This window comes from Impatiens glandulifera, chromosome 9 (assembly GCF_907164915.1).
Source record: "Impatiens glandulifera chromosome 9, dImpGla2.1, whole genome shotgun sequence".
Classification (NCBI taxonomy): Eukaryota; Viridiplantae; Streptophyta; class Magnoliopsida; order Ericales; family Balsaminaceae; genus Impatiens; species Impatiens glandulifera.
This window is the reverse complement of record NC_061870.1, coordinates 28,291,518-28,309,597: the sequence shown is the minus strand read 5'-3', so window position 1 is coordinate 28,309,597 and position 18,080 is coordinate 28,291,518. Positions and strand designations below refer to the sequence as shown.

Sequence of the window (18,080 nt, the reverse complement as noted above, 5' to 3'; positions counted from 1 at the left end):
CCAGAGGAGGAAACAAGAAGATAAAAAGCAAGGGCAATCCAGGTATTTCACCAGTCTTTACTAATCATGCATTTTTTGCTTTTCTTTTATATTGATAACCTAATTTAATTTTTGAAAATAAAAAATATTTTTACATGCAAATGCATATAATAAGACCAACCTAACTTCATGGGTGATGGGTCTTGTCAATTGTCATCTTGTTTCATGAAGAACAGCTAGCAGCGCAAGCTTTAATTTGTAATTTTCCTATTGTCCACTAAAAAGAATCCTATAGGATTATTTTAATTAATCAACAGGGGGAGGACTATTAGTTTATCATATTAAATTTTCACACTCTTTGATGTAAGATTATTTGAAATCCTTATTTTTAATAACTTAGGGAGATGAGTGAGAAATGAGAATCCAACATTCCCTGAGTTTAGGTTTGTGCCAATCCAATTCATTCATATTAAAGATTCAAATAACAATAAATGTTTTTTTTAATGTGACGAGTACAATGTACAAGAATCTGGGAATCTCGAGGTACATATTTTCTGGCAAAATATTTATTTGTACTTAACAAGTAGTTAATTAGCACATAACATCTTCATTTTGTGATAAATTTTAATTAATATATAATTAAATTGCATGCACTTTCTTCTAAGACAGACACAGTAGTTTGAACTTTAACCTTACACGCCTTCTTTTCCTTCATCAGTACACACTACACAGTCATTCCCAAGATTCAACTATATGCCCAAAATGAATAAATAATAATGTATATTCCAAACAGAAAAACATCCACTCTCTCTCACACACATGTTCTCTCTCCTCAAATGAGTTTGAGCTTAGTGTTAATAATATGATTTTAATTATTCAGCTTCTCATATAAAGACAATGGGATGATCTTTGCAAATAATCGGTAATCTAAATGCATGAAGTTTTTGTAATTGTGTTTCGGAACCTTGTCATTTGTTCTTATATGTGCTCAATATTTTTAGATAGGGATCCTTATATATAATAGGGTCATAGAATACAATGCACTAACCTAATGAGTTAAAATAAATAGTATTTCTAATAAATGATATATTAACTTAAAGAGATGTTCAAATCCTAAGCAATATGAATGAGTTAGGGTTGTTGGGTAAGTAAACTATTATGACTTGTTGAGTTTAATTTTTCTCTTTAAATGTTCGTTTTTTTTTGTTATATTTTGTTTATTTTTTATTTATTTTTTTGGTTATTGTCTTTATTTGATTTGCTTTATTGTTTATGCACCATAAATGGTAAATAAAAAATTCTGTCACTTTTTTCAATAAATAAATAAATGGGATATTATGAAACATATATAGTTAATCATAACAATATTTTATTTTCATAGGAAGACAATGCAACTCTTCACAAGTCACCAAAACACATTTCACTAAACTATCCTAGTAAGTTAATATAAGTTTGGAATTAAAACATACAAAGATAAGAATATAACTAATTATATAATTACATTTCTGAATAATTATATATATATAAGCTTATACAAATGTGACATGTAATTAAATATGTAATTATAGGTTCTTATTATCATTTGTGTTTATGGTGAATAATTTAACAAAATATAAATTTAATCTATATATATATATATATATATATATATATATAATGTGTTTTAAATCTAGACAACTACTTAATTAAAAAAAATTGAGTTTCCTTAAACCAAACAAGTTAGGTGTATTGATAATGAAGTTGGTTTCAACAATGAAGCAAAAGCATGCATTGATCATTATATTGTTTTATTTTGTATATATAAATATTAACCTGATATAGATAAATGTTGATTCGATCGATCTAGCATCATCATTTTGCAAACCTCGTACCATATAATTAATTGTGAATTATGTATGACCATTATTGATCCTGTCTTCATTACTTACCTTATACACTGCAAGCTAGCTAGACATTAATTTGGACTCTACCTAGCTTTGTGATTGGTTGATCATTTATTTATTTATTTTTACATTTTTTTTAGTAATAGCATTAGATCAAGTATTTGGGAGCCCAAGAACTCTCTCTAGTTATTGATATATATTTTTTGTATTCTGTATACTAATTAAGATACTGATTTATATTCTAATTAAAATTGTAAATTGTAATATTACTGAAAATTAAAGAAAGTAGAAAATGACTAAACAAAATAGGACAGTGTTCTTTAATTTTATGCTACAACTTGACAATAATATTGTTTTGTGGTTTTGTGCTTCTTTTTTTTTTTTCTATTTAGCAACAGCTGCCCAGAATTGTCCCTTTCCTCAAATCAATTCTTATTGCAGATTTTCAGTAAATAAACCAGGGTCCTCTCTCTCACACACACACAGAGTAACACATTAGAGCTTGTTTGTTTTGGGGTTTTTTTGAATTTTATTTGAGTTGGTAAGTAAAATCTTTGTTTGATATAATTTTAATAAAGTATTCTTTTAAAGTTTAATGATTATTCTACCTTTTACTTTCTAAATAGATGAGAAAAAATATATTAAATAAAATGTATTTTCGTATTTTAGTCGATTAAAAATGGAATAAATAAAATAAAAAGAAATAAAAATATTGAATTTTGTTTTAAAAAAAAACAATATCAAACAAACTCTAATTCAGTCTCTCTATTTGACACCAAAATCAGCATCCAATTAGGAATGACTTTTTTTAGAAATTGTATTGTATTGGTTAAAAATATATTATCTTATATTTGTTTAAGATAAATTATAAAAATATTTTATTGTATTTAAAATTTTAATTGAATAAAAATAAAGTAGAATAATTTGATATTTAATTGATAAATTAAATAATTTTATATCTAGAATAATAATTTAAATATAATAAAAATGAATTGTTAGAGACCCATTTGATCAAACTAGCCATGATTAGTGATAGTGGATTCTATATATCATCATCTATAACTCTTGCATTTAATCCGACATATTTATGGTCAAATCCTTTAATGTCATATTGTATTTGTACTTTATTATGTTCACTCTATTATGTATTTTCTATAATTATATTTTTCATGAAACCCCTTTATAAACATCTTTGTTTATAAGTATAGAATTGTATTGTTTACATAAAAAGAACCACTAGAATTTCATATTGATCATGTTCAAATAAGACTTTTTCAAAATACCTTCATTCTTTGATAATGAACTCCTTTGTTGAGACCTCTTTTGGGGGGTCGATCTCCCATGAGTAATTATGCTATAATAATGTTGTTTCATTTCACATTTTGGAATGAGAAATTTTTTTGGTCTACTTTAGAGTCTTACTTTGAAGAGAAAAAAAAATGGGTCTCGTTACATAAATTTTCTAAAAAATCACGTTTGTTAAAGCCCTTAGGGTCCGGCTGTTCATGAGTTGATTAATTCGATTCAATACAAACAGTCACATTAACAAATTAAACAGCTAAATAACAAAAAATGATTGAGGTATTATATATTGAGAGATTAATTAACTAATAATTAATATATCTTAATTTATAGATGGTCCCCGGCCCAACAGCAACTAGTTCCCTAGCTAGCTAACTTGCTTTTCTCATCCGCTGGCAGCTGGTGGCCCTTTGCTACTACTATATAGCAACTTAATGATGTCATTTTATTTTGTTTGTCTATTAATTAACGTGCCTAATTAATAATTTTCACTGAGATTCTTATTTCAAAATACGAATTATTACTGTTTTGGCAATTGGCAGTGACGGGTCATTCTCATTGCATTTTGTTCTTTGACATGTCTCGCTCAATTTCAATTCTCAAAACCTGGTTACTATATATATAGACTAGCTAGTAGAAATGTAACAAATATCTCACTCTCTGGTTTGGTCTCTTATTTTCCATTTCCATGTATAAAATGAACCCTATTATTTTTTATTTTCATTGTGTCCTTGTTTGATAGAGATTATTTAAATAACCTAAAGAGGAAAAAAAATGATAATTGATGATGATTTTGAGAAAGTGAGGATGTTTTATTTTGGTAAAAAGACTTAAAATAGTATTGATATATTGTTTAAAATAAAATGTATTTTAATATTTGTGTTAATGAATTGATTGATTTGATAAATGAGAAATAAGTGAAATGATGTTTGATTTATTTGAATAACCCAAAACCAAACAAGGCCTAAGATATTTTATATTGTTTTTGTTAGAAAAAAATGTTGAGAATTAAAGTTTCCATCGTTATTTGAATGAACGCTATTTATGAGGAAAATTTTACAGATTTATATGAGCATGAACAAAAATTGTATCATTATAAGTTGTTGTCGTATGTGTTACAATGAGGTATAATCGGCGACTCATTTATTTTACATTGTCGAGTGATGACTAGTATATAGAGTATGACTGAGATTAATTAGGTCATGCCGAGTTATTTGTTAGTAATTGAAAATTTTTGATTGAAGATAGTTGATATGACAAAACTACATATTTGAATTATCATTTTGATTCTTTTTTTTTTTATGAATTATCTGTTCGAGAGAAATCGTCGAACCTTCAATTATCGTAGTCGCTCTATGCGTATCATTCATAATGTTATTTCTTTGATGATTTTTTAAATTTATTCTGAAAGTCGGTGGAGTCGGTCATAGTTAATTTTTTTTTTTAAGAATCTATAGCCTGATAACCTATTGGGCAACATGTTTAGATTATTTTCTTATTTTAATTTTTGGTGTTTATTTAATGCCTTGTTTTCTCGTTGAGTTTAAACTATATTTATCATTTTTTAATATACCCGGATCATTTAAAAAATAAATTGTTATTTATTTTCATTTTCAACCCAAACTAGGTAGTTAATTTTTCTTTTAAACTTTTTATTTCGATTCAATTATAATCCAATACTATTTGATTCACTTTCTCATTAATTTAAATATTATCTATTTATTTTTATTTCTTTTATCATTATATATTATTTTTTCAAAATGAACATCAATAAAAATTTATTTAAATAATCTCAACCAAAATAATATTATTAATTGATAAATAAAAAATAGTAGAGAATAAGATCCTACTATATAATTATGAATACTCTAACAAATGAGATAACCCAATGAAAAAACACAAAATAAATTTAGCTAATCAAGACCTCACAAAAATTGTAAAAGGAAGAATCTTGAAAGCCTTGGGCCTTTTACGAATATCATTAAAAAGTTGAATAAAATAATTCAAGCCCAGATGTTAAAAATATATAATAAAAACATATTTATTTTAAAATTGGTTGAATATTTTTTACTTATATAATTAATTATGTATGTGAATAAAAACTTTGGATCATTTGTTGTTTATTGTATCCTTGACTGCCTCAGTAGCCCCTTGAGCTTTGGCCTTCATCTGCTGACCAGTCTGCATTCCATAATTAATTAATTAATATTTATATTTAATTGAAAATTTATAAAAATAAATAAATATTATGAAAACCTCCTGCAAGCTCTCTTTGGCAGATTGTGCAGCATCGCCAGCTTTGTCCATCATACTGCTTGTTTTTTCCTTCATTATAATTTAAAATCAACAAATTAACATTAATTTTTTTAAAAAAAAAAATAAGAATTACTATTAAAAAAATTATAATATAATTAAAACAGGATTAAGAATGTAAGTACCTGGGTTTGGCCCTTGATCTCACCGGCTTTGAAGCTAAGTTTCTCTGTGTTTTCCATGTCGACCTGATTAACAATTAATTAATTAATATAATTTCTTTCTTTTATGGCTTCCAATTTTATACTTGTACTGGGCTGTCTAAATTCAATTTACAATTTCCATTTTTGGAAGTTTGCCCATTTCAAACGGGACTTAATCACTTTGGGTGACCGACTAGAGAACATGCATAGTTCCATCCCCGAAAATAAATGTCTTTGTCCAATTCAAATGTTTTCTTTTATATTTTATGCGGTGGTGCTAAATCCCCACTCCATGTATTTCTCTAATAAAATCAACTCATTTTTTTTTTCGATAGTTTTTTTTTAAAAAGAAATTATTAAAATAAATGAATTTAAAAAATGTTTTATATGACACCAAATATCATACATATTCATATTTATAAAGATTTCAACTAAAATGATTTTTTATGGCCATTCAACATTAAATATATATATAAATTTTGAAAAATACATTATGATTTGATTCGATAAGAAAACAAATATATAACATAGTTATTAATTAATAATTACATGTTTATAGATCTTATTTCTACCATTTATTTTTTTAAATAATTAGGAAGTAATGAAAATGGACAATAACTTCAAAAATAATTTGACTACCCTAATTTTGTATTTAATATATATATAAAAAATTTAATTTTGTTAAAATTTGAATATATAACTATTTGTTTGGTTTCATCATTACTAACTAAACTATACAGTTTTATATACAAAAATTGTACATTTAATTGAATTTTATTTTTTTTTATTAAATGGACTGTATTAGGTGGGCTATACTATTCTATAGATTTAGATTTGGTGGGCTTCCTCCAAAATAAAAAAAAAATATAATAGGAAAACAAAAATAAAAAACACAAAATCCAATATATTATTTAACTCCTAAATTATCAAAAGAGATTAACTTCATCAATTTTTTTTGAATCAATCAGATAAAATGTCATAAAATAATATAATTATGATTTAAATGAATTGAAAGAATACTGTAATTCAAGATTCAACAATTACTTTTTGACAAATAGTTACAAAAAAAAAATAATAATAAAAAAAATAAAAAAAATAAAAAAATAATAATAATAATAATGATTATAAAAAAGTTTAAGTTACCATATAGTCGCATGTATGATAATAAAAAGTTAGTTATCATATTGATTAATATCATTTTTAGACATAAAGCTTTGTTTGGGATTCAATCGGGTCCCCGTTTGGGTTTCCCCAACCCGATCCTTATCGTCTTTTTATTATCATTCGCACCAAATTTAAAAAATCTATCTGTTTCCCGGCAAGGGCAGTGCTCCCGCCGCTCGCACCATCATCAAGGTTTAATAATCCCGATTTGATAAACCCTAATCAACTGGCGGACGATCGAGTTTTGAAACGAGCAATTCTGATCCAGGCTTTCTTCGTATTGTTTTTTCTCAAAGACTATTTTTCTTCCATCTTGACGATCCTCCGCATTCTCCTCTCAAAGGTATGGAATTGGTAATCGCAACAGTTACCGGTTACCACGGTGTAGAACGGTGCAAGCTTATCAAACTGATATCTCATTCTGGCGCTAGCTATGTAGGTAAAATGAGCCGGTCTATCACGCACTTGGTAAGGTTTCTTGTCTATCATCACACCTAATTGAGTTCCTGTTATAAAGGATTTGGACGCGGAAGGAATTAATTTAGTGAATTTTTCATTAGGTGTGTTGGAAATTCGAAGGGAAGAAGTACGAGCTTGCTAAGACATTCGGAATTGCCATAGTCAATCATCGTTGGATCGAGGAATGCATTAGACAAGGGAGACGAGTTCCTGAGAGGGGCTATGTTTTAAAGAGGTCAGACTAGTTGCTTGCAACAAAATTGAATATATAATAAGCTTGTGGGGATCAGCTTGCAAGCCAATTGTGTAATTTTGGTGGTCTGGATTTCTTGTTATTGGAAGTGACATGTTCTTGAGTCTATAATTATTATCCTTGTTTTTTAGAGGCTTTCTTGTTGTTTTCAGTGGGCAAGATGTGGGTCTGTTGACTTTGGAAGCACCACCTGTTGCTGTTAAGACAAGGCCATCTCATAAAAAATCAGCCTTTAGTACAAATTTTACAGAGAGAGCGATTTCTATTGGGACTGACATGCTATTATCTAACGAGGTAGCAACCAGATATATCTATTGTAATTTTGCATTGGGCGCTGAATATTTGCTTACTTAAATTGTGCCAAACAACTTTTAATGCTGGATCCTACTTCATATTAGCATGTATGGAACTGTATCATTTATCATTAACTGTGCATCTTACTTGAACTGCAAAGAGGTGATTTGTTTCTACAGTTTGGTGCTTCAGGTCAACTGATAGCCTAGCTCACCTTGAGATCTGAAAGTGACATTTTTATAATTTTTTACTAGTTTATCTGATTCTGTTTCATAAAAATCCTTGTTATTGCTAGTACCTTGTTGATGTTATCTTCCAGTTCAATTTCCATTGCTAATTGAATGCTCTACTTTTGTTCTATCTTTTTTTTGAAAGGACAGAACCCTTTTTATCAATCAATATATTTGCAAAGTCTGCAAATAAACTTTTGTTCTATCTTACATGTAACTTCTACCTGTTGTTGCCTTTGTTGCAGAATGTAGTTCCTGATCAACAAATGAACAAACATAATTCAAATAGATCAAAGAATGAAGCAATTAAGAAAGTTTCTTGTCTGGAACCTGGTTCTAGCAGCAGAAATTGCAACAAGCTACCTCAAAAATATATTGTCAGGGGGGAGGTAAGATCCACATGCATCCCTCTGTTCTTGTTTTATTTAGTCAGAAGAACTAATGTTATGATCTATTTTCCTGCTATTAATAAACATCAAATGACATATCCACTTCAAGAAATTGCTCATTTTTGGGATGAGTAATAATCTTGTTGTACTCTAGGTGCTTGGATAACTCTAATTGTTGTTGTCTTCCAAACTATAGTGGTTTGATCTACTTTTTTTTTTGCAAAAATATTCACATTTAATTACTTATGATCTGATATGAAGCTCTCACAGTTCAATATTTTAAACAGTAATTAATAACAATTCACTATTTGTAATTTTACTTAGAGCTTTACATACTACAACACCAAAAGCAATAGTAAATGTAAAACCAAATCTCATACCAAAGTGTAGTTTTCTTTTAATATTATTTTTTTATGACATACATTAATCTTTATGAGTTATTTCAATTTACACTGTTATGGGGATTATTGCAACATCATCACTAGACTCATTGCAGTAGCAATGTGCCATTTCTATTTTATTTTATGTTTTATGATGTTTTATTGGTCTTCAATATTTATCTTGCTGGTATAGACATCAAGGATCTAATTAAAGATGCAAAGATGGCTACTCACTAGAACCAATAAATCTAACTTGGATTAATTGTTAGTCATCTTCTAAACCCACTTGATAGGTTTGTTTCCTTCTTAATATTATTTGTCCCTCAATGTAAGATGAATGTTTTTGGTTCTAAGAGAAATGAATCAATAAGTTCTCAAAGAAGTCTGGTTAATTATTACTGGAGTGTACAGAAAGATTACAGCAAAAAAATAGAAGAGCATAAACCTGCTGTAGTCTAGTGTTTTTCTTTTGGTCGAAACAAAGTCAAAATATGTTGTCTGGAGCTAATATTAGTAGGATTTAAGGTTTGTATGTTCTTCTTCAATTTGTTGCATTGTATGTTATAGGTTATTACATCTTTTATCTTCTTTTTTTCTATTCCTGAAACAGAATAAAGAACAAAGTTCCTCTGTCCATGCACTTCGAAAAAAAAAGACAAGGAATGACCGCACATCACCTGCACGTTCTCATAAAAAGCGTAGACTGGTTAAAAAACATGATGTAGAATATATATCTTCAGATTCTGAGGAAGACATCTATGTTATGAATCATTGGGTTGGTCATGGTACAAGTGATCCTACTAATTCAGATGATGTGAGAGTTGAGAATGTGTCAAGAAGGAATGGAGATTGTGAGAAACCATCTGATTGTGTGGCAAATAGAGGAGAAGGTTTAGATCAAATTAAAGAGGATGAATGTGTCAATCTGACTCTACACGATGCAGATGTTCTGAAGGTTGAAGAAAGGACCAAACAAAGTATGTGTGCAGAAGTTAACAATAGATTGTCTGAAACTCAGCACAATTCCAGATCGTCAACAAAAGATTTGTCCTGTATCATATGTTGGACTGAGTCATGCTCATCTAGGGGAGTTTTGCCATGTGGACATCGTTTCTGTTTTTCATGCATCCAGCAATGGTCTGATATGTCGGTGTGTTACTTACTCTTTCTCTTTTCTTCTTTACCCCTCTTTTCCACAACACTCAAGCGTGACATTTTCATAAAATTCAAAGGACAAAAGGCACCACTTATCGTTCTTATCTTTATCTACCCGTTTGGAAGTTTTAAAATGAATAATGTACTCTTATTTATTTCTGCAACTAACTTAGTCAATGGTTTCAGGTTTCAAAGAGAAAGATATCAACATGCCCTCTTTGTAAGGCCAGCTTTTCCAGCATTACTAAGTTAGATGGCGCTGCCTCTTATGATCAGAAAATGTATTCACAAACCATTCCTTATGTATCTTCATCAACAAATATTACTGTTCTTCCAGTTGCTGATATGCTCGACCCTAGATCCCTGGTGAGTTTTCATAGGAACATTAACCTTTTCTACCGATGTTAGTGTTACCCTATGGGAAGCTTCAAAATTCCTCTTTTCCAATCCATCTCATTGCAGTTACACATTCATGTATGCTCAGTGTGCAGGCATTCTAGGACTATTCTATTCATATCTATGACTGATCAGCTTAGTCTCTGACCTTAGAGAACAAACAATTCATGAATTCAGCCAGTCTGAGATTGGCATAATGAGGAAAAGACTTTAAAAACTGTTTGTTTTGTCAGTATGCATGCTTATTATGATACTATTGAGCTTGTTTGGAAACTTGTATTTTGTTACAAATCTGTGTCACAATCACAACCCGTTGTAAAATCATCTAAGTTAACATTAAAAGTTTTTTTTCTTTTTCATTTTGTATAATCTGGACTGCGAACCATATTCAATTATTTTATGGTACATGATCCAAATCAAATTACTATTATTTTTTAAATGGATAGAACTATAATCTTTCCAGATTAGTTTTTGGATCACAGTCCAGATTATTTTCTATACTCTAAGCCATTGTGATTTTAGGTGATAACAAGTATATTTGCATTTTCATCCCCTCTTCCAGCCTAACGTTCCAGCCTAACGGCAAAAAGAGGTGGATACTAAATACTAACCCTAAGTTCATGGGTTTGAGCCCGTCAGGTGGCAAGTTCTGCGCCTGGTTAAATGGCTAAGTGTGTTTGCGGGCTACATACTTAATCCGTTGTCCCATTTTTATTTCTCAAGAAAAAGTATATTTGCATTTTCTGACCAGATCAATTAGTTCCCAAAGAAATTTATTTGAAACTAATCAAGGTCCAATTAAATTCTGGTTAACTCACTGCCCCTTATAGATAAGCTTGTTTTGAGGTGATTGTAGACTCAACGCTTCCCCCACCTTGTTTTTCCATGGATTTCTATCTAGGATAGCCATCCATCATGTTTAATTACTTAATTTCAGGTGCTAATTTTCTAATTCATGTATATTTGCATTGCCTTCTACATTGCGGGTTCCAAAACCATACATACGAATGTTTGAGCTACTCTTGATGATTGAGTTGTTGACGTATTTTAAGTCACAAAATTTTACACGATAACTTTCACGTATTTGGTTTCCTACTTTCTCTGATTAGTTTTTTCTTTGCCTCTATATTGTTTGTTATAGCCCCCTCCGGTGACAGTATGTTCTGAATGTTGCTGTCGAGAGCCTGAAGATATGCTTGTCAAATGTCACATTTGCAATATCAGAAGCATCCATTGCTACTGCTTGGACCCTCCTCTGTTCCCATGGACATGCCCTCATTGCAAAGAACTCCAACTGGTCTATTATCAAATGCGTTAGTGCGTTTCAATTAAGAGTATGTGTTTGTATCTGAGGCACTAAACTTTTGTTTTGGCTAACATTAATAATATTGGCCACATAAATTCATGTTTATCATTATGTTCAACTGAGCTAAAACACCATATAACTCTAGAGGCGTTTTGTCCTGTCATGAATAAGTCCCATGTTGCATGTTTGGAGTTTAGGCCAAGACCTCTTTTGTGTATTATTGGATTCTATACTACTTTTGTTACAATTAATAATATATATTTTCCCCTATTATATGCCTTTTATTTGTTGCTCTTATCACAGTTTGGTCCAAGAATATGATTAATTGCTCAAACATTTACTCTATTTGATCCAAAATAGTTTGTTATATATATATATTAATATTGACATGTTTTAGTTTTACTATATGATCTTTTATTATTTAAAATTAGTATTATGTAATGAAAAATAGTAGCTGTTGTTTGTCCCTTCTGTATGGGCTATGTCTATGACATTGTTCCAACCGAAAGCATGACCCTCTTTTGGAGGTTTCTGCTTAAGAATAGTAGTTAAAAGCTCTACAGTTTAGACCATGTCCAGACAAATAAACTGCATCACATTAGCCTATAGTGTTCTGATAATAAATTAATGCACAATATATATGCAGACGCCCACCTCATTTCCTTTTGTAGAATACTGACATTTATAATGGGCCAATCTTAGATACCTTTTTCCCCTGTGCTTTTTCAATGACTTGATTTATTACTGATCTTTCTGACTCATATTTTATTGCTCTCCTCACTATAGAATGTTTGTTATGCTTTTCTTACGTTTCTCTAAATAGGCAGTCCACTAATCTTACTCAAGTACACGATAGCTTCATGAATAGCCTAATAACTTCCCTACATGATGTAGTTAGCTTATCTTGTATTGTCGTATAGCAGCATCAGTTGTTAAAGATGTTGGGTTCAACTTGGGGGATTTGGTGAAGAATCTTGGCATCTACTTTCCCTCTTGGTTTTTGTTATTTGGATATCCTATTTTATTTGACTGCCCTTTAGGTCTGATTAAGGGTTACTGATGCTTGGGTTGGATACTTATTTCCCTTTTCTCCAATTCCTACCAATATTACTTTTTGAAAGTGATTATTATTTTATCACACTTAGATCTCAATGAATCTTCATTTTTGTTTTTCTAGTGAGCCACTGCAAAGCAGGGAAAAGGACTCCGTTTAAGAGAAGTGGACTGCTGACCACTGGTTAGCTCTCTCTCTCTCTCATTATTTATGATGCTTAGGAAATAAGAATATATGATTGAGTGAAACGTGAATTATGGTGTCTTCACTCTAAGTTAGTGAAAAATTCTAACATACTCCTCGTCTCCATAAGAAATTTAGCCCTTTTGTTATATAAGTTAAGCTTAAATATATGTCTAATTTTATTTTATTTTTGAAAATGATTATTAAATGGATCATTTAAAAAAATAAAATAAAAAATTAGACATATATTAAAGCTAGATATTTTTTCGTCCAAAATTTCAGATACCAAATGGACCCAATTGTCTATAATTGTCCAGATAGAAACCTCCTTAATATATTATTTATGCCAATTATTCATACACATTTCAACTAGATTTATAAAATCATGGTCTAATTGAAACGTATTTTGTGAATTTTTTGTTACTTTAACTTCTTAGAAATAATTTCAATCGGATTTTGTCATTTGCATTGAGATTTTGTTAATTTGCTTTGAGATTTTGTTAATTTGCTTTGAGATTTTGTTAATTTACTTTGAGATTTGGATATATTTTTGTGTTTGGTTTAAAAAGTGTAATCATGTGAGATTACAGTTATATTTGTCAATTGACTTTATGTTTGATCTCAATTTTTCTTAGAGATAATTATTATTTTTTGCTAAGAAAAAATAAAAATAAAAAAGAGTTGAATTTTATGCTGGATTATAAATTGGATATCAGTTGAGTTTGGTTTAAAGGATTTGAGTTTTCAAATAAATGTATCTTTATTTGGATAAAATTCTACGAAAGTACAAAGAAACAATTTAAAATAAATTTTCTTTTAACAAATAAAATAAAATTGATTTAATCTTATGAAAATTTGTTTTCTAATAATATTAGAAAAAATGATTAATAGTGAATATAATTTCCTGGGATGAGGTATATATATGTATATATATTCACAAATTTCTTTAATATTCATCTTTTCTACATTTATGATTGCTCTCTAAATTATCACCAAACATATCCAATTGCTTAGCTATACTTGGATTCATTTAGGTTTATAGAAACAATTCATTGTTGTTAGTTTGCTATTCACAAATTATTGTCTCCTTGAAGGCAAAAATTTAAGCACCTTCTCTATTTGTCATAGTACCTAAAATGTTTATGGTCATGATAAAATCTCTCAGTCATTTAATTGTGATAACTGTCAACCACATGGTGTCAGATAGATAAGTGCTAGTAGTAAATTCTGACATCTAACACATCTAGTATCGAGATGAAGAAGATGATGGATTCATTTATGTCTGTGCTTTAGTTATTGAAAAGGAGAGATATTTTAGAAGGCCTTAACTATTACATGGTATAAGTTCTGGTCTTAGGAGAGTCAGCTATCTTCATGGTCGCCTGAATCAGCTTTTGGGCCTTCTTGCTTTTGATTTCCACTCTCATGCTGTCGCTCTTCTCTATCTTATCATAATTCTTCTTCGTCTTCAGTGACTTAATCAGCCTCATTTTCAGACTCTCCACTAGCTTTCCCAGACCCGCCCGAGCCAGCATCCTTTAATTCTGTAAACCAAATCCCCATCACAAATTGACCAAATAAGAAAAGAAAGCAACTTGAAATTAGAGAAATACTTACACTTTGCTTCTCTGTCTGCGTTTTATATGTTTACTGGTATGGAGAGACAAAGAGATAGAGAGAGATTGGAAAGAAAATGATGAAATGGATTGTTGTTAGTTAGAGTCTAGTATTTATGGAAAAGGAGATAATTTATTTATTTTTAATTTTGATTTTCTTTTTATGTAATCCATGTAAATATGTGTGGTCTGATTCACCTGATATTTTATTAGCATTTCCCTTTATTCCTTTTCCTTTTTTTTAACAAATATAAAAGGGAAAACCCTCTTTATTTTGCTTTTTTTATTGCAATTATGGGTATTTTATTTATTTTCATTTGTGGGTTGTTTTGCCTTTATTAAAAGAAAAAAGTATATTTTATATTTGGAAATTAAATAATTTTTCATGCAAAATCAATATTTTACTAAAAGAGTTTATGTGCATTGATTTAATTTTTAGTCAATTTATTTTCATTAATTAACAATAGTATTAGAGTAATTCATTTATAAATATATCATTTATAAATCTTATATATGAATTAATATAATATATTAAGTCAATTAATGTTTTTCTTCATGTTCAATGTATAATTAAAGGGATAATCACTCGGTCAACATTCTTATCCCCAATCTCTGACATGGCAGTGTCTGTATACTTAAATAGCTCTTATTGCTAGAACTTAACCCTGATAGACTATTTAATTACATTTTCCACTATAAATTTCCAGAGCATATTAATACTCTTCATCTAATAACCATGAGGAATGTATCAAGGTTATGAAGGGGGGTTTGTTGATTGAATTAGTTTTTTTTCTTCTAACTGATTATCTGTTTTTTCTTGTAACCTTGTTGTATCAACAATGTATCAAAGTGATTTTTTCCTTGCTTTCTATCAAAGAGTACAGATTCAGGCAGGGCATGATTATTTTGCTAATAGGGGTTTCTTTATTGCAAACTAACCCATTTTAATCTAATCTTTTAAAATGGTTTGGGTTAGATGTATTGGATTCAATCCAAATTAAGTATTGGTTAACCCAAAGTTTTTTTTTATGAATAATTTAATGCAATCCTACCTAAAATGGCTGGAACTATTGGCCAAATTGGTGTATAAGACTCCTTATAAGATAGATACTTAGGGATTAGAGAAAGTCATTTGCTAATATATAGGGATTCCTCAAATTCATTAAACTTGAAAATCTATGGCCCAATTTATGACAACTACCCATGCATTTACTCTAATTGCTAAAAGCCATCAGTTTTGTATCAATGGAAAGGTCTTTTTGAGACTGGTGCATGAGAAAGCCATCAGTTTTGTATAGTTACAATTAGATGAAACAATGGGATAAAAGATTAGAGAAAAGTCTAGTCTTTTCACTGATTGGCTAACCAATGAAGGATGATCTCTTTTCCATGGAACTAATGAAGGATGATCTTGTCTGTCACTCTGTTACCATAGTGCTCTAGTTTTCCAGATCTTTGGTTTAATTGACCTATTCTGAAATTAGCTTACAAGAGGAATCCCAGACATAGATTTAGCTTATTTGGTAGTCCTGTTTTGTTCTTCTTGATTTTACTTTCATATTATTTTAAATGATAACAACTGCTCAATACTGCCTTGATAAAAAAAATGATGATGAGTTATGAAGAAGACTTGTCTCTTTCTCATAGAACTTTATAACTACCTTCAAAATGTCTTTTGTTCGAATGATGTACATTACATGGTTCATATTATTACTCATGAAATACTACAATTAGAAAACGATTTAATGGATGTTTTTTCTCTTGCCAGTAGATGTTTGGGTCATTCTTTTGAGGAGCCGTCTTCACATTTGTTATAAAACTGTCATTTGCTATGACATGGAGTGTCTCTATCTTATTAGTTTGTTCATGTCTATTGTTGGATTTTGGGAATAGTTGATAGATTTGGGGTAATTGTATTGCTCTTAAGTTTGTCTAAATTATCATGTGTTTGGTTATTTGGATAGAAAGAAACACTAGATCTTTTGATGGAAAGAGAAGTTTCAGTTTCAAAATTGAAAACTTTCTTATGTCCATCAGCAAAGGATATTCTTACTATTTGGTCAACAAAGGCTATTCTTAATATTTGGTGCAAAACTTTTAGATTTACATGACAATCTTTTACAATTATTGTCTTGAATTGGTTTATTTTTTTATTTTTTGTATTGTCTTGCCTAAGAAGGTAGTCGGTTTAGTCGGTTTTTATTGTCTTGCCTAAGTTGGTTTGAAAAAATCTCATAATCTAGCTTGATCCAGATTGTCGTTAGTAGTTTGATTGGTTTTGTTATACCATAGTCTTTGTCGCTGTTGTGTTTTTTAGTTTTTTTTTGTATTAGATTTTTTCTCGATCATAATCTAGCTTAATCCAGATTATATAGTGTTTTTTGTTTTGTTTGATTTGAAATGAAGATTATATATTTACTCATGAATTGAAAACATAACTAATGTAGATTTATGGCAAAACAACACGGTATTTTCTGTTGTTTATTTTTGGATTTTTAGTGAAATGATCATTATTAAAAACATTGCTATGAAGTTGTGAAAGTGATTAAAATTGACCATAATTTTAAGCACTTTTCTATTTTGTGTTTTGTAGATCTAATTCAATTTCAAATATACTTACTGTAGTATGATGCTAATATATCTGAGTTCATATGTAGAAGTTGACCATATCCCATTGACGAGGACTAAAAGATCCAGCATGTTCACACAATATGAAGAAGCTCTCAATTTCTGCTTTCTTTTTAATAAAAACTCAAATTTAAAATTTAAAATGATCCTTTTTTTTGTGTTATCTTATTGTTGTCTATAATTTGGTATATATATTATTCTATAACAAATTTTTTTTTTTCGATCATAAAATTGATATTAATTACGTTTAAAAGACTTTCAACTTATTTTCAGGATCATACAAATGTTATTTCTTAGATTTTAATACTTTAGATCCACATTTCAAGATCGTGGGTTTCACATTACTATATTGTTTATTTTATTCTTTAATTTTGTTGTTTATTGCTTTAATTTTGAACTATGTTTTAATAGTCTTGCCTTGTGATCAACCGATAGACCAAAATTTGTTTATTACTTTATTATCTGTCGACCTAACTTCTCTCTCAAGTGTACTCCTTATCTTGTAATCAATCAATTGTTAGAATTTTATAATTTGAAGTTAATAATTTCACATGTGTTGAAATTATGACACTATGATTCCTTCATTATTAAGACTTAATTTTTGTTGTAAGTTGACTATAAGAAATGATGATGGTTGTCTTTATCTTCTTTATGAGAATAATCAATCACCTTATTAAATATAAATAAAACATACATAGTCTATTTAGGTTGTCTGGTTTGGTCATTTGGGGTATAATTAAGATTAGATAAATAATTTTAATTCTATCCTCTTCTAGCAGTAAAAAAAATGTGAAATCCTTGTTCTATTAGGTTCCGAGTTTGAGCTTGTTACACTAAATGTTTGGCTAATTTAGTTAAATTGGTTGAATGTGTTTACGGGCACTATGAAAGAGAAATGGAAAGCGTTCTAAAAAAAGAAAGAATATGTAAATAATATGATAAAACTAACCCAC

At 29.3% G+C, this 18,080-nt stretch overlaps 2 protein-coding genes and 1 long non-coding RNA gene across 7 annotated transcripts; 1 reads left to right on the top strand and 2 right to left on the bottom strand.

Moving 5' to 3' along the window:
- Positions 1 to 5,273: 5,273 nt before the first annotated feature.
- LOC124916785 (late embryogenesis abundant protein 1) lies at positions 5,274 to 5,659 on the bottom strand. Its single transcript, XM_047457549.1, has 3 exons — positions 5,603 to 5,659; positions 5,421 to 5,489; positions 5,274 to 5,345 (listed from the first exon to the last, which is right to left on the bottom strand). Exons 1-3 carry the CDS (start codon positions 5,657 to 5,659, stop codon positions 5,274 to 5,276), a joined length of 198 nt encoding a protein of 65 aa, XP_047313505.1.
- Positions 5,660 to 6,941: 1,282 nt separating this feature from the next.
- Positions 6,942 to 17,297, top strand: LOC124916818. Of its 5 annotated transcripts, XR_007096916.1 has the most exons (10): positions 6,942 to 7,252; positions 7,345 to 7,478; positions 7,649 to 7,790; positions 8,266 to 8,409; positions 9,400 to 9,939; positions 10,131 to 10,310; positions 11,482 to 11,674; positions 12,824 to 12,883; positions 16,676 to 16,678; positions 17,157 to 17,297. XR_007096916.1 is itself a non-coding variant. In XM_047457586.1 (8 exons), the coding sequence occupies exons 1-7, from the start codon at positions 7,130 to 7,132 to the stop codon at positions 11,656 to 11,658; spliced, it is 1,440 nt and encodes a 479-aa protein (XP_047313542.1). In that variant the 5' UTR covers positions 6,942 to 7,129; the 3' UTR covers positions 11,659 to 11,674; positions 12,824 to 13,019. The 5 variants fall into 5 exon arrangements, 2 of the variants coding, with proteins under 2 accessions (XP_047313542.1, XP_047313541.1); XR_007096915.1 differs by lacking the exon at positions 16,676 to 16,678; XR_007096917.1 differs by lacking the exons at positions 16,676 to 16,678; positions 17,157 to 17,297 and adding an exon at positions 16,271 to 16,436.
- On the bottom strand, positions 14,086 to 14,601 carry LOC124916820. Its single transcript, XR_007096918.1, has 2 exons — positions 14,501 to 14,601; positions 14,086 to 14,427 (listed from the first exon to the last, which is right to left on the bottom strand). It is a non-coding gene; the product is annotated as an uncharacterized LOC124916820 (long non-coding RNA).
- Positions 17,298 to 18,080: the final 783 nt, after the last annotated feature.

What these genes read in the sequence shown, in the direction of transcription:
- LOC124916785 (XM_047457549.1), bottom strand. Translation starts at nt 5,659, where the DNA reads ATGGAAAACACAGAGAAACTTAGCTTCAAAGCCGGTGAGATCAAGGGC. An exon ending in AGATCAAGGGCCAAACCCAG is followed by an intron (nt 5,490 to 5,602) that starts GTACTTACATTC and finishes ATTATAATGAAG; the next exon opens with GAAAAAACAAGCAGTATGAT. An exon ending in CCAAAGAGAGCTTGCAGGAG is followed by an intron (nt 5,346 to 5,420) that starts GTTTTCATAATA and finishes TATGGAATGCAG; the next exon opens with ACTGGTCAGCAGATGAAGGC.
- LOC124916818 (XM_047457586.1), top strand. Translation starts at nt 7,130, where the DNA reads ATGGAATTGGTAATCGCAACAGTTACCGGTTACCACGGTGTAGAACGG. An exon ending in AATATATTGTCAGGGGGGAG is followed by an intron (nt 8,410 to 9,399) that starts GTAAGATCCACA and finishes TTCCTGAAACAG; the next exon opens with AATAAAGAACAAAGTTCCTC. An exon ending in TGCTCGACCCTAGATCCCTG is followed by an intron (nt 10,311 to 11,481) that starts GTGAGTTTTCAT and finishes TGTTTGTTATAG; the next exon opens with CCCCCTCCGGTGACAGTATG.